Source organism: Notolabrus celidotus, chromosome 6 (assembly GCF_009762535.1).
Source record: "Notolabrus celidotus isolate fNotCel1 chromosome 6, fNotCel1.pri, whole genome shotgun sequence".
In the NCBI taxonomy this organism is placed as follows: Eukaryota; Metazoa; Chordata; class Actinopteri; order Labriformes; family Labridae; genus Notolabrus; species Notolabrus celidotus.
Genome location: NC_048277.1, coordinates 33,746,140 through 33,763,022, shown reverse-complemented (window position 1 = coordinate 33,763,022; position 16,883 = coordinate 33,746,140). Strand labels below are relative to the sequence as shown.

General features: G+C 40.8%; 2 protein-coding genes across 8 annotated transcripts in view; both read right to left on the bottom strand.

Annotated features, from left to right (window-relative positions):
- The window catches only part of LOC117814764 (suppressor of tumorigenicity 7 protein homolog), a 97,446-nt gene extending 84,080 nt beyond the window's left edge, over window positions 1-13,366 (bottom strand). For 4 of the 7 annotated variants that reach the window (XM_034686263.1, XM_034686265.1, XM_034686266.1 and 1 more), the window contains exon 1: window positions 13,125-13,365. The gene's annotated coding sequence lies outside the window, so the exon portion shown is untranslated. Of the gene's footprint in view, window positions 1-13,124 lie in introns of all 7 variants that reach the window. The other 3 variants (XM_034686262.1, XM_034686264.1, XM_034686268.1) reach the window with 1 other exon arrangement.
- Window positions 13,367-14,859: 1,493 nt separating this feature from the next.
- Window positions 14,860-16,883, bottom strand: part of LOC117814540 (F-actin-capping protein subunit alpha-2) — a 41,278-nt gene continuing 39,254 nt past the window's right edge. Inside the window, exon 10 of the mRNA XM_034685939.1 lies at window positions 14,860-15,983. Coding sequence (XP_034541830.1) covers window positions 15,843-15,983 — 141 coding nt within the window. The 3' untranslated portion in view covers window positions 14,860-15,842. The remainder of the gene's footprint in view (window positions 15,984-16,883) is intronic.

Genomic DNA, 16,883 nt, shown 5'->3' with positions numbered 1-16,883 from the left:
ACGGATCAGAGCCTGTCCCAGTGGAAATTTGCCAATAGTCTTGTTTAGCTTTTCTATTTTCAACTAGCTTGAATATTCAAAATAAGCAATGAAACACTTGATAACAGCCCTGTGGTCACAGTTGATGTCACATTCTTATTAAAGAGAATATTACAAGCTTGTCCATCTCCAGTTCCCTTGAGACCAGCACAGTTTGATGAACTTCAAATCTTCTACTTTCTTTCCAATCCATATCTGAACTTTTGCCCAAGTTTTAAAAAAGTCCTCCTAAGCTTTAAGCCTGTAAGCCTCTCCTTATCTTCCTCTCATCCGTCTTCACTACTTCAGACTGAGTGTGGAGAATCCATACTGGGTCATGGCTTTCACCTGGATTTACCTCAGCAGTGATTTGGACTTGTACCCACTGCTACGTCATGACCTTTACCTCAGTTGGCCATCAAACCGGCATGGTGAGGTCAGATATTGGAGCGCCGGCTGTGACGGCTTTGACTATGTTTGTATTGATTCACCACTTTGCGTGCTAAGGGTTCAAAAGTCTAAAAGGCTGACCCGGGCGCTCTGGTGTTGATGTTCTAAATGGGTACAGATGATTGAACACAGGCACAAAGTGGACAGAAAACAGACTTTGCTGGGCCGGGCTGGGCTGGGTAGGCCGCCCTCTCAAAGGTAGGGCAAACATTTCTGGATAAGATCACGTTACCAAAGCAGTGCACAGGTTCTAAATAAAGGTCCCTGACTGGTCTGATCTGGCTTTGTGGTGAATGTGTGCCGTGTCTGTGTGGGTCACATTACTCCACCAACTGAGCTTCTTTACTTTAAAATCACAGACTTCTTGATTCTGGATTGCACCTCAATCTAGATCTGACCCCTTAAGGTCAACAAAACCAAACATCAGTGGAAAGGTTCTTAGTTGAGTCTGATTCTGTCACTCACAATCTCTGCACTGATGTTTTTTAAAGCTCTCTTACTGCACAGGGACAAAAGCATAGCAGGCAATACACTTTACAAACTGTGGCTAAAAATAACCCTTAAGTGTCCATCGTCTGAGGTTTTCAGAGGGTGGCAGACTCAGAGGTCTCCTCTCCAAACAAGCTGTTCCTAACAATTTGAAGGTGCTCTCTTCTTGTTTCTTTTAATGCTTCCTTCAGAGCTTCTTTAGTGGGACTTTGGAGGACTCTCAGAGGAGTCTAGATGTAAGAACTTGTTTAAAAAAAAGCATCTGCCATCATCAGGCACTGGCCAGCCATGGTCATATGTTCTGTTCTTTCTCAGCTTTAGATTCCTACTGGGAGAATATTTCTAATGTTCTGTAGAAAGTAACCAGAAAATTAGTTGAACCAAATACTATGATGGCAGCACCACTCTCTTCACGTGACACCGCCTTCATGGCCTTCTAGCCTCATTGCTTAAATGAGGGGATTTCACAGGATGGGGGACCCGTTCTTTAAAGCTGGGGTTGGTAGTCAGATAGAGATACCCTTTTTGTTATACTGGTTAAAATGATCTTTATGTCCTGATGGCAATCAAGGTTAGACAGAGTCCTGAGGAAATGCTACATTCAAATTCATGCTAGTTTTCCGTGACTACCAACCCTAGCTTTAAGTAGCTACAGCAGCTGGACTTCTCTGAGATCCCTTATTAGGTGATTACCTATTTTGGCAATTTTCAAAAGTGATGTTGAGGGCGGCAGACTGACCATAACAATTATTTTATTTTTTTTAAATTCTTATTATTTTCTTTTTTCATTTTTAATTGTTTTAAAGCTGGGGTTGGTAATCAGATTTAGATACACTTTTTGTCATACTGGTTAAAATTATCTTTATGTCCTGATGGCAATCAATACATAATGTGTTCCTAAAAAAGAGTGAAAAAAAACTGCTATCTACAGCCTGAGTAAACCTGGGAAAACACCAACCAATCACCGTTTTTTGGCTCCCCAAATTTTAAACCAATCAAATCCCGTCCAGCCGTTCTGCCCTCCTCCTGCGCGTACATTTCCCCGGCGTGCACTCCTCCGAGTCCCCGTCTCCTGCCTCTACTTCCCCTGACTCTATTTACTGCCCCTCTCGCTCGTTCTCGGGCCTGTCCCCTCTGACCTGATGAGGTGCTTTGCTCAGGACTGTAGTCCGGATCAGAGTCTAAAAAGCTCTCACCAACAAGCAGAATAATTAATGACGTTCAGTAAGTCCTACAGAAAATATATATTTATTGTAGCGTCCGTCCGGACGCTGTAGTGATGACGAGCCGATTCGTGAACACGTTTAGTTTTAATAACCGGTCACTGTCGACCGTGATCACGACAACCAACAAAGCAACAATCAATGTTTGAATGAATGAAGAACTTCTCCTCTTGTCTCTCCTCTCTCCCACTCACACTCTCTACACCTCTCCTGATGCCTTCACTGACCGTCAACACTGTAGGAATTAAGAACATCTACACTGAACAGGTTTAACAAACAGTAGAGCTGTTACAGTATTATATGTGTGTTATAACTTTTCTCCTGATATCGTGTCACCGGTACAACTGGATAATGCTAGCATGATAGTTGTGAGTACTAACAGCAGCCATGTTTGTTTGTGTTTTTAACTTTCACTATGAGAATGTTTTGGTGAGGACCGGTTTTGAATCAGTCATGATCATATGGTCGAGAATCAGCGGCGCTCCTGCATGTGAGCGGGGGGGGGGCGTCGTTTCGGAGGAGCTCCGAGGGAGGAGGGGAGGGGTTAGACGGAGTCATGAGGAAATGCTACATTCAAATTCATGCTGGTTTTCCGAGACTACCAACCCTAGCTTTAATTTAAGTTAATATTCGTAATTATCTATTTATTTATCTATTTATTTATTCTCTAATTTATTTTGCTATTTATTTATACATATATTACTTTGCATACCCTTCTCTATATAATTCTAATTTTACTATATTATTATTATATTATTATTATTATAGCTGGGGGGACAGGGCCTTGCCTGTCGCTGCCCCCACCTTCTGGAACTCTCTCCCCTCAACAATACAGACTCTCTCCCTCACTCACCAAATTCAAATCCGGACTCAAAACCCACCTATCTAGAAAGGCTTTCAATGTATAATTGATTTTAAACAGTCTCTGTGTTTTTATTTATCTACTCTAATTGCATATTGTATAATTCATTTTGTGTAAAGTGTCTTAGAGAAACTTTTAAAGCGCTTTTATAAATAAAATGTATTATTATTATTATTATTATTATTGTTATTATTATATAACATATTATTATTATTGATGTTATTATTATTGTGTATCACTCTGTCTGTGTACTGTCTTGGTTTTGTGGTTTTCCCATTTAACAAAATGTAAATAAACAGATCAGAAAATCTTATTATCAATCTAAAGATTGTTCTCTGTGGAGTTCTCTCACCCTGAGAACAAAGGCTTCATTTCTCCATAAAAGGCTAAATGCTTTTCTATTTGCATCGGAAAGGTCAGCGAGGGAGAAATCCCGTCTTCAAAGAGACTTTATTTCTGAATTAAGTCTCTGGGGGATATGAAGCCTGGGAAAAATGCCCTGCAGAGTCGGTCTAAACTGAGATAAAAGATATCATTAGTTTTCTTTAAAGGCAGAGCCTGCCAGCGTCTGCACTGTAACATTAAGACATAATCATCTGGCTTTCCATCTACTTCAGGAACGCTCCAGAGCTCACTGAGGACGACCAGCAGCTGATGTAGAAGCACATAATGGTTGTTAAATCTCTCTTTATGCTCCGACCTGTTGAGTCTTATGGGCTGCACTGTGTTATGATGCTGGATCATTCAACAGTCAGGGGCCATTCAGTTTAGGAAAATACTCCATATAATGTAATCCTGAGGGAACCAGTGGGATGAAAAATGGAGTCTGGCTACTTTGAACAGGACGGACTGAAATGTTTCTTGGGATTGAGTTGTGAGAAGATAGTTTGCATTAGGGATGTCCCGATCAGCTTTTTTGGCCCCTGATCCTGATCCTGATCCGATTCTAAAATATTGAATATTTGCCAACACTGATTCCTGATCTGATACTTGTGTTTGCCTAATTAAAAGTTGCACAAGAGATAAGAGAGTTGAGCTGCACACTGTTTTGTTTCTTTAACAAAATGAAGTAATTAAAAAATTAACTAAAATATGTCTTATGTTTATTCAATGTAACTTAATCCAGCTAGCATTGTCATAAAACTCATAACCTGTTGTAAAGCTCTCCCAACAAACTGGTGTGCATGCATTACAGCACGCCTAAATCCAGCCACTAGTTTATGACATGTCCTGTATAAAATATGGACGTAGTATCCGTGACGTCACCCATCTGTTTCTGAAGCGCCGTTTTGAAGCCAATCGTAGGCAGGAGCCATATTGCTGCTGTTGAGTGATTGTGAGGTAAAGAGGCGGGCTTTGAGCCTCCTAGCCAACAGCTACAGTGTTCCCGCCTGTCAATCAAGTCAGCTGTGCCTCTCATTGGAAGACTCGTAATCTCAATATCTTTGAAGTTGCCACGTTAGAAAAAAATCCACCCCCCGTACAGTGTGTGCCGATCAAGAAATGAGCTATCCAGACTACACTCATCTTTAGTACCAGGCTGTAAACATGTTTATTTCTGCTGTAAATATCGCTTTTTTTTACTTTGTGTGTAGAATCATGGCCAAAAGTTTTGAGAATGACACAACTATTAATTTTCACAAAGTCTGCTTTTTCAGTTTTTATAATGGCAATTTGCATATACTCCAGAATGTTATGAGGAGTGATCAGCTCAATTGCAATTAATTGCAAAGTCCCTCTTTGCCTTGAAAATGAACTTCATCACCAAAAACACATTTCCACTGCATTTCAGCCCTGCCACAAAAGGACCAGCTAGCATAATTTCAATGACAAGGTGAGCGCTACCATCAGTCCTGTCTCTTGCCAACAGTGAAGCATCCTGAGACCATTCATGTGTGGGGTTGCTTTTCGGTCAAGGGAGTGGGCTCTCTCACAATCTTGCCTAAAAACACAGCCATGAATAAAGAATGGTACCAGAACGTCCTCCGAGAGCAACTTCTCCCAACCATCCAAGGGCAGTTTGGTGATGAAGAATGCCTTTTCCAGCATGATGGAGCACCTTGCCATAAAGCAAAAGTCATAACAAAATGGCTCGGGGAACAAAACATTAAGATTTTGGGCCCTTGGCCAGGAAACTCCCCAGATCTTAATCCCATTGAGAACTTCAAGAACTGCAAGAATGGACTGCCATCAGTCAGGATTTGGTCCAGAAGTTGATTGACAGCATGCCAGGGAGAATTGCAGAAGTCTTGAAAAAGAAGGGTCAACACTGCAAATATTGACTTATTGCATGAATTCTGTGTAATTCTCAATAAAAGCTTTTGATACTTATGAAATGCTTCTAATTGTATTTCATTATACCATAGAAACATCTGACAAAAACACCTAAAAACCCTGAAGCAGCAGACTTTGTGAAAATGTAATATTTGTGTCATTCTCCAAACTTTTGGCCATGACTGTATGTGGTTTCTCGTACTTCCAGAGCCAGCCTCAAGTGGATCCTCGATGAACTGCAGTTTTTAGCATTTGACTCATATTTTTAGACCGGGGGTAGCCGCTTGGTTTAGGAGTGACATGCCGGTATAAGAGAACGGCACCTGCCACAAGGTCACACCACAAAACTTGTACAGTCTCGTCCTTACCACCTCAGAAATATTTCTAAAATTCGGTCCGTATTAACTTTTAAAGACACAGAGACGATTTCACATTCTTTTATCTCCTCACGCCTGGACTACTGTAACAGTCTTTTCAGCAGCTGGCACAACAAATCCCTTGATCGTCTTCAGACTGTAGAGAACTCAGCTGTCAGGGTTTTTAACCAGAACCAAAACATACAACCATATCTCTCCAGTTTTAGCTTCCTTGCACTGGCTTCCTGTATGTTTTAGAACTGATTTTAAGATTTCACTGATTACTTTTAAAGCTCTACATCAGGGGTGTCAAACCTACGGCCCGCGGGCCAAAACCGGCGCTCCAGAGGTTCCAATCCGGCCCCTGGGATGTCTTTGCAAAGTGAAAATTTTGCACTTTTCAATAAGAGTAACTGCTATTTCAGATTTGTCCTCTGGGGGTCGCATACTATCATAGTGCTGATGTAGCGCACCTGAACAGCGCTCTGGGACTTTTTCCTCAAAGTGAGGAAAATAACATTTGCAGTTTGCATAATCCGGTGGAAATTCACAGACTTTTTAGAGCATTTCATGAACCATTTTTTGCACTAAAACAAATGTTATAAGCCGAAATATTATGATTTTACTGGTCCGGCCCACTTGAGATCAACTCCGGCTGTACATGGCCCCTGAACTGAAATGAGTTTGACACCCCTGCTCTACATGGACCGAGCTACCGAGGTTTATTGTGCACTCCAGTTACAAAAATGAAAACGAAAGGGGACAGGGAGTTCGCAGGGAGGGGTCTGACACTATGGAACCATCTGCCCGAGATAGATCAGGTCTGCTGAGTCAGTGAGCTCCTTTAGACCCCTTCTGAAAACATACTTTTATCACAGAGCCTTCCCAGATTTTATTCTAACCGTCATAAGAAATATATTTTGAAAGAATTGTATCCTATAGAGTTCTTTTTGGGGAATTTCATGTCTTTTAAAATATGTTTGATTTCTTTATCTTGCCTTGTGTGTTTTTATGATCTGCCTGTTTTATTTCGCTGCTCATGTAAAGCACTTTGTAACTCGGTTTTGAAAAGTGCTCTACAAATAAAATTATTATTATTACTGCTAATGCCAATGTAACAGACTGTCCTGTGTGTGTTTTATGTTTTCGCCTTTTTCAATTTCTAATCACAGATAAGGATCGGGACATCACTAGTTTGGATGTTAAATAAAACAGTGGTTCAATCAGGGATGCATTTGCCAGTGTGCGTGTATTTTGAAACCACAATTTAACAGACACTCTTGTGAGTAATAATGTTGACGCACGCAAACATAAAGGGTGTAATTTGTCCAAGTCCTTCACATCAACGAAGCACTCTCATCCTCTGTGTTCTAAGAACTCTTCTGTTTGCTTTAATCATATTCTAATAAAAGTTAGATAAGTAATAATAATCATTTCTGGGACGATCTTCAGCCGCATATTTCATCTTGTTGCCTTGACAAACTAATCAAACATAGATGACTTCAGGCAGGAGGACTTCAGCTATCTGAATCTTCATGAATAAGGTTTCTGTGTGAGCTTATCAAATTACAGCGAAAACGGTTTTATGAGCCAATACGTCGTGACACACACACACACACACATACACACTAACACACACACACACACACACACACAGACACCACAATGCAAACCATTTCAGTCACAAGACACGTTGCATTTTGAGGAACGGTCATCGTGACTTGCACCCTGTCACTCTCAGATGCTGGTCTTCCCACATACGCTGATATGCACTCTGCTGAACAGAGATGTGATAACAAGTCAGTTCATTAACTGATCACTGCGGTATTTGAACAGGAAATTCAACATGACAGTTAAGGGACAGTCCTGCAACTTAAGAGTTTCTTATGAGGTGAGCAATTAGCAACAACCTCCAGAGGGGACTGGGTGCTGAACAATACTTCTTTAGATCCTGGGTAAGAGTTCCTTCAGTGATGATTGTGTACTCTAGATAACTTACAGATCAGATCTATCCTCTCATCTAACCTCTCTTTCCAAAGCGGCAACCTCCCGTCTTAAAATATGAAGCCCATGCAGAAGTGTTAAAAACTGCAGTTCATTGGGCATCTACTTGAGGTTGGCGACAGAAACACAGGAAACCACATACACACCCATTCAAAGAAGATGATCTTTACAGCAGAAATAAACATGTTTACAGCCTGGTTCAAAAAACTGTTTAGGTCTGAGTAGCTCATTTCTCTATCGGCTAGGGACAGGCAATGATTTTCCAATATTAGAATATTCATTCACTTTGTAAAAATTGAATAGTTACTTTGAATATTTTCTCATTTTAAAAGTACAATTTTTACGTTTTTACCATAGACTGTATAAAAAATGGACGTCATCTCGCTCGGCTCTAAGTGAGGCTGCCACAAAAACTGCTCCCCCTAGTGGCTGGCTGCAGTGTAGGTCAAAAACTCTGTCTCCCCCATTCATATGAATGAAGCTGTGGTCAAACCAAGCAGCAACCTCCGGTCTAAAAATATGAGTCCAATGCGGAAGTGTCCAAAAGCTGCAGTTCATCGAGGATCCTCTTGAGGCTGGCTCCGGAAGTACCGGAAGTCACATACACATGAATGGGAAAAAGACGATCTTTCCAGCATTAATAAACATGTTTACAGCCTGGTACAAAAGATGAGTGTAGTCTGAATAGCTCATTTCTCGATGTCCTCTCACTGTGAGGGGGGTGAATTTTTTTCTAACGTGGCAATTTTGAAGATATGGAGATTACTAGCCTTCCAATGAGAGGCACAGCTGACTGTGGGAACACTGCAGCTGTTGGCTAGGAGGCTCAAAGCCCGCCTCTTTACGTCACACTGGCTCGACAGCAGCAATATGGCTGCCGCTGCTGATTGGCTTCAAAACAGCGTTCAGAAACAGATGGGTGACGTCACGGATACTACGTCCATATTAGGGATGACCACAATTAATCGATTATCGATTAATTGATTGATAAGAAATTACTCAAAACACACATTTTTGTTAGCAATTTTCCGTCACGTGGAACAAACATCATGTGGTCTCATATTACACTCATCTATCAGGGAGGTGTTTTAAGTTTAAAGCATGTTTGGATGTGAATCAGCTGTTAAAGGTGTTGCGCACAGCGGAGACGCTCAGCTGGCGGCTGCGGCTGCGCGTCAGGTCTCCACGTGCGCTTTTTTAAAAGAGGATCAATACAAAACTGCTGCCAACAACAACACAGACACAAAGGTTCACAACTATAAACAGGACATTTTAACCTTTGGATAGGAAGGCAACAGACAGGTGGGAAATTTAGGTACGCTATGTTTGCAGAGCAGCAACATCAGAGCCGTCTGAGCTTTTCTGCAGGTGGACTGATTATGACCCGGTTGCTCTCCTGGCTGACACCTGATTGAATACACATGTTTATTTTTCTCAATAAGAACGAGTAGACAGAAAACTGGACACTGGGAGTCTGAAGTACTTTTCTGTTAGTAGTCTCAGCATTCACTTTATAAGATTATGTCAGCTGAGAATATTTTTGTGAGCCTGATCGTTGATATTCTGCGTGTCAAACATATACCCGTATTCAATCCTGTCAGTTCTATGCATTTTGTTGCTGTAGAAAATATTCTTTAGGGGGAAAACAACGTATTTGGCATTGTTTTTGACGTAAAAATAATAATTTTTTTTAATCAATTAATCGATAATCGATCGTTAACATTTCCAAAAATCGATCACGGAAAATACTTAAAATGTACATCCCTAGTCCATATTTGATACAGTCTATGGGTCAAACTTTAAAGAATAAATACACGTCGTACGAATGTTTCTCACATCCGTATGCTGGAGTGATATGTAGTTATTTTCTTTTTTCTGAAAAGTTTCTTTTTCGTTAGTTATTAGAGGCTAAAAAACTGGGTTTTACATCCGGGTTTACTTTGATTGACAGCTGCCGTAGAGAGAACCTCCGTAGGACCTCGGGACGGTACGCTGTAGGGCGGAGCTTGTTACAGTGGAAACACAAATTCCCTACTTCGCAGACTGGCTGCAGAAAATGTACAAGATGTCAAAGTTCTGGGACGGGATATTTTGGCTTCAAAACCGTACAATGGGAAAAGGTGGAGAGACACTGTCCATTATACAGTCTATTGTTTTTACCGGTGCCTTGTTGTAATACCGTACTCCCGCCAGACGTTGGCTATAGAGCGTCTTGACATTGTTTATTGATGTTATATGATTATTGGAATAATTGTTGAATAGATGCCATCCCTACTATCGGCACACAATTTCTTTATAACTCAGTATTTTCAGAAGATATGAAACTGACGAGTTTTGCCCAAATAAGGGAATTGCTGACTTGATTGACAGGTGGGCACACTGTAGCTGTTAGCTAAAAGGCTAAAGGCTTGCCGCCGATTGGCGCTCAGGAACAGATGGGTGACGTCACGGGTACTACGTCCATTTATTATACAGTCTATGCTCTTACCTCAACACTCTGGCAAGGCTTCAGGGGCTCTGCTTGTTTCTCTTACTACTCCCAGTCACCCAATGACTACAAATCCTTCACATGGCTAAATCATACAGCGTTGAACAAACCATGACCCAGAAAGTGACGTAACTTGCACAGAAGGAATGCAGTCAGGGGTTTTCTCCGCGGCTGTTATTCAAGTTTTCGCCTGAAACAAGAACGGGCAAGTAAGCGGAGGGGATCCTGGGAGTCATCCACTCAATCACTCAACAAAAAGTGAAAGAGAGCAGTTGAGAGAAAGTAGGTGATCTGATGGTTTTGAAGTTTAAAGGTCATGGTATAAAGGGGAACTAAGAGAAACAATGAGTTGTATGTTCCGGTGTTAAAGAAGAGGAAATGATGGTTAACCTCTCACTTTCAGTTAAAGGCAAATGTAGCTTCTAATTTAAGTAACTCCAAATCAAGGTGTCCGTCCTTCTTTACCTACAAATACATACACAGCTCAGTAAAGCAAACATTGGGCTCACCAGCTGTATCAAAGGCTTCATTTGAGTATGAAAATCAGCTTTTTCTGTATAGTGTCAAACATTTACATATTGACTGTCGGGCAGGGAAATCATCTACCTGCTGAAATAACTAACCTGACGTGTGTTTGGACGGGACTTTCACATCTTATTTTAAGCACTAATATGCACCAACTTTACTTTATAAATCACAATAAAAGCTGAAGTTTCACCATGAAGAGGAGAAATCATTTGAGTTGGTAGGATTCAAAATGTTTGATGGGACTGTGAACACAAGGGTATGGAAGCCCTTAGCAGACACGCCTATTACCACTCTAGAACACTACGCTCCCATCATGCAGGCCTGCTCGTCGTACCTACAGTCTCTAAAAGTAGTATGGGAGGTAGAACCTTCAGTTATTATCACGGTCAAATTCGGCTGTGATTAGGTCTGAATAGCTAATTTTTCTATCTGCACCATAGACTGTATTTGATGGACGTAGTATCCGTGGCGTTACCCATCTGAAGCGCTGTTTTGAGGCCAATCGGCGGTGGCGGCAGCCATATTGGAAATGTTGAACTCAACCTAACTGCTGCTGATGTAGCTTGAGGTAAAAAGGCGGGCTTTGAGCCTCATCGCTCGCCCGAGGCAAGCCTTTAGCCAGAGCTGTGTCCGTCACAGCACCAGAGTTGATAGGTTTCTATTCTACTCAATGTGTTAACTTCCACTGGATCCACTCCCTTGCGTTCCAGCTCTGTCTCTGATCCAGCACGGCAGAGCCCTCCAGATCAGATACACAAGACTTCTATTTTTTCTATCAACATGCACAGAGCAGATGGAGCGGGACGGTTTTCAACTTAACTATGACAACAAAATGTCATGATGAGCGGAGGCAGGCCTGGAGTCAACAGGTCAGAGGTTTTCAGAGGACCAGAAAGACAACATGGATGAGGAGAGGAGGAGGAGGAGAATCCTTGATTCAGTGATTACCAGGGGAAAACCTCTGTCACATGACTCCAGCTGTCCAGTGGTCCTGTGTTACGGACGAGAGATGGAAGTCCTGTGTAAGGCCCCTCTCCTTTGGAATCATCTACCAGTCAGGGTCCGGGAGGCAGACACCCTCTCTAGTTTTAAGAGTAGGCTTCAAACTTTCCTTTTTGATAAAGCTTATAGTTAGAGCTGGATCAGGCTTGGAACAGCTCTTAGTTATGCTGCTTTCGGCTTAGACTGCCGGAGGAAGCTGACACACTGGGATCCTATCTCACCCCTCGTTACTGAAACTCTCCCTGTCCCATTCAAGTAACCATAGACCTTTCTGGAGTCCCTGAGCTCCCTTGTCTCGTAGGTTCCTCTGAGTCGCTGCAGTAGATGTCGTCCTGCAGCTGTGGACGGTCCAGACTCCAGCTGAGACCTCACTGTTAATATGAATCTGTTTCATGAAGAGCTAAGAGTTCCTCACAGGAGCTTTAAGTTGAAAACAACAGAAATGTTTAGCACAGGAAATTAAATGTCCACTTCAGGTTTCCCTACCAAAGACTAGACTTGACCCAAACACTAGCCTCCAAACACTCATGTTCATGGTCATGACTGCTCATTTCCAACACACACACACTCCCTGCTCTTAAGTGTTCTTCTAACCAGCCTGAAGTCTCTCCTGCCCTCTCTTGTTGCAGCCAGCTGGCTTTCTGAAAGAGCACATTCTTCCATCTGCTGCTGAGCACACAGTCACAGGAGACTCATCACTGGCTGCTGTGCGCGCAGGGAGACAGACAGAGAGACAGACAGACAAACAGAGACAGAGAGTGCCAACTGGACCACTGAGGTAAACACTTCTGGTCCACAAGGCTAACAAGCTCTGAGAAACTCGGGCTGTGAGTTGAGATCTACAATTAAAGGAAATGTAATGTATCACATGGAGAGAGAGGATGCATGGCAGAAGCACTGCAACACTGTAACAGAATAAAGGGAATGTAATGTATCACACACAGAGAGAGGATGCATGGCAGGAACACTGCAACACTGTAACACATTAAAGGAAATGTAATGTATCAGAGAGAGAGGATGCATGGGATAAACACAGCAACACTGTAACACATTAAAGGAAATGTAATGTATCACACAGAGAGAGAGGATGCATGGGAGAAACACAACAACACTGTAACACATTAAAGAAAATGTAATGTATCACACACAGAGAGAGAGGATGCATGGCAGAAACTCAATGCTCTTCTCTCCTAAGTTGCCTTCCAGAGCTCTGTGAGGGAAAGTAATCCCCCTGCAGGTCTGATCATCCTCTCCATGCTCTCCTGTGTCTCCATGCATGAGGGTTCCCATTTAACCCTGGCTAAGTGTTAGCCTCTCACCCCCTGCTTGCTAACAGCTAACAGGCTAACATCTGCAGAACACACAAACTTTGTGAAAGTGGAGCTCAGTGAAAAGCAGTGTGCTGAGGGATCATAAAAGAGAGACTTTACCTCAGTTTGTGAACCTGTGAAAGCCAGTTGAATCCTTCTTCGTAGCTCGCATATCTCCCAGCAGCAGTCCAACATGTGTGTAGTGTTCTCCAGCAGCAGCGGACTCTGTGTAGACCAGTAGACCAGTCTCTGGTGTAGACGTGTCTGCTTCAGGTCTGCACGCTGGGGCTGCAGGCGGGCTAACGACAGAGCTAACAGATACCAGTTAGCCACCAGCGCGCTAACCTGGACAGTTACCTCTCACCGCCTCTAGGGGGCGCTGTGACTGATTTACCTGAGTGTCAATATCATCATGTCAGAGGTTATAATGACTTTAAAGCATATTAAAAATAGAAAGATACACATATAACCTGCTTTCATGACTCCCCAAATAGTCAATAGCAGCCTTTCGAGCTTCATAAGCATCAGGTACATTAAGTCTTATTACTTTGGGGACGTTTTTAAATGATTTATTTATAAAATTTAAAATTAAAACAATAAATAAATAAATAAATAAGATAGAGCTGCAAAAAATAAATATTAAATAATTATAATTATTTGAAGTGTTTACTTACTTTTATACCTCTGCACTTTTGCAAATAAAATAATAACAATAATAATAAGTAAATAAATAAATAGATAAATAAATAAATAAGATACAGCTGCAGAAAAATTAGACAAAATAATAGTAATTTAAATGTATTACTTACTTTTATATCTCTGCACTGTTGCATATAAAAAAAATTTAGACAGAGTTGCAAAAAATATAAATTAATAATAATAATAATAATAATAGTTAGAAAGTATTACTTACTTTTATATCTCCACACTGTTGCATATACAATTAAAGGATAGCCATCATTTACAGAAATAATATCACTGTTTTGGCAAGATTTGTTTACCTAATTCATTTATAGTATTTATCTGAATTTTCTAACTTCAACTTGTTTTTTACATTTCTTTCTACCCTTGTCCATTTTATTAATTCTACTGTATTTAATTTTTTATTATATGTAAGTATTTTATCTATGATCATGTCTTTTATTATTTTACCATTTCTGTTGTTTTCTCTCTGTTCTTTGTGAAGCACTGTGGGCTGCATGCTTGTATGTATACAAGGTGCTCTATAAATAAAGTTGAGTTGAGTCTGTCTCAAAAAGATAACCCTGTCTAAATAAGAGATACTTTCATAAACAACAAGTATATTTAAAATTGAAAAAGAATCAAAAGACGTACCTCTTCAGCTGGATTTATGACACATCTTCGACATCTCTTGTTTTAAAGGTAAGGACTGATGTTTGACTGAACCCACAAACCTGTAAATATTGCTTATGCCTTTAAAATGTAGGATCAGTGCAAACTTTCATATGCTGTTTTCATCATCCCTTAAAAGTCTCTAAAATTAACAGATGAAAACATATTTAAAACAGATATCCTTGTTTGATAATCGACGACATTGTTTGCCAACTGGGCAGCAATTGCAAAATGTTGTCCCATTAGTTCTCAAAGTGTGGTCTAGATTTCAACCGTAAAGGATTGTCATCTGTGTCGTCATCCTACTTTAATATTTACACAATGATGTTACCTGTGCAGATCTGAGGATTATAGAGTTCAAAAATAAAAGTATGATTCCGTATAGTTAAAAAAAAATAATGTGCATAAATCTTCCATAGGCAGATTTTTTATTTTTGAGTATTTTCTCTCCTTGAGTTTTCTAATTCGCAATAAAGAGTATCAGAAATTATGAGCAAGTCAGTAAATAGAAAATTTGTCATTTAATGCAACATAATTGTGACTGAATTACAATTAATCTCATGGAAATAAACCACCAAACTGACAGACAGGATGTTTCATACAGGTATATATTACAATGTGCCTTGTTATATAATACAGTCAGGTTCTGTTTTTAATAAAAATAAGCACTGGAGGAGGAAGTGATACGTTTTGATTTATTGTAAATTGGACATTATGCACATTACTTAGCGATGACTGATGACTTGTTAATTAAGCTTGTTAGGTAAGTGGTCTCAGAACTCCCTGCGCTGAGTGAGAGTCTGGACGATGTCAAGTCAAAAAGGCGATTTTTAGCCTGTGAGCGTGGGAACTCGTACAGGACACACGGTGAGGGGAGTACCAGGAGTACCAGGATGAGGGGACAAGAACATTGAGTGGCTCACAGTGGTGACTGCTTGTGCCGAAAATACCAGTCAATGAACACAAACAACTTTTTTTTTTTTCTTCATTGATTGTTAACCGTGAAGTGAAGGGAGTCGGGGGTTTTTTCCAGCCGAATGTAGATGCAGTTTGTTTCACCATCATTGCAAACTCAAACCTTTTTTTATTCAGCAGGTCAAATAAAAGGCGTGGTCTCACTGACACAATAAATATTGCACATGTGATATTTTTTTTTAACAAGGATGTTTTTGCATACAAGTGTCGCCCCTCCTTTCCTATGTCTTGAAATAATTCTATTTTTGGATTATCATAGATTCAATATACAGAGGAGATATCAGTGTCTGTATAAAAACAAAAGAACACAATAAAAGTAGACATCCAATGTGTGATGTGACATCTGGCTGTGAGACCAAACCTTTCTTTGTTCCTGTTTCTCTAATTTCTGTACAAAGACGATACAACTATCCAGTCATGCAACGTTTGTTTGGGATCGGGTGGGGATGGGTGGGGGTTGTTGTCTTGTTATGTTCTCCGTCGTGTTTTTTTTTCTTCTTTTTTTTTTTTTTAAGCGTTCTGCATCTCTTTGCCGATCTTGTAGCTCAGGATCTTGTTCCAGTCGATCTTGGTGCGTGTCACAGGAAGCTGGCGGCGTAAGGCTTTGAAGGTAGTGTCCGACATGGTCTGGTAATTCTCGTTGATGGCGGTCTGGAAGGAATAACAGGAAAATGGAGAAAGAAGGGATTATGTCAAAATGTATTTGAATACATTTAAATGATTTCCTGTTTCCTAAAAATGACTTGGTTTGTGATCAGAATGAGAACAGGGTTTTGCATGATTTACTTTAAAGGTGACATATCATGCAAAATTGACTTTTTAATGGTTCTCTACCTGAAATATGTGTCCCTGGCATGTCTACAAACCCCCCGAGACTGAAAAAAATCCATTCTGCCCCTGTTTTGATTTCTACACATTTCTGTAAATGTGTGTGAAACGAGCCGTTTCAGACTTCCGTGTTTTTGTTACGTAACAACAATATCCGGTCTGTCACGGAGTCAGAGCTCAGAGCTTGTTCAGCCCATAGACTGTATAAAATAATACTGAATCCCCCCTCCGTTTTTCATTCCCTGCACAAATGTGTGCTAACAAGGAGCTTAGGAGGGAGGCATGCTAGTTGTAGACTGTCTTAATAAACACAAAGGTCGGTTTTACTCCCCACGTCTGCAGATTTGAAGATCTAGTGGATGGTTTTTATTTATCATGGATAAGTGCTAGCGCTAGTTAGCATAGCCACATAGCTACATGTTCGTAGCTGTGTACCAAGACACACGTCTACATACTGATAAATAAAACAACAAGAAACACTAAATCTATGACCAATCCTTCAGAAAGGTCCTGCTACAGGCGCCTCTCCGTCAGGATCAGATTCTGGATCAGATTCAGAGGGTTGAAGTAACGTGATCTCTGAGCAGCCGTGTATATTCAGCCAACATGTAAACATTAGATCAACGTGCTGGACAGCCGAGGCACAACCACTTCCTGAGGGGGCGTGGTCAGAGAGAAAACAGAGTGTTCTGAGGAGGACTGAAGAAGAGGGCTTTTCAGGCA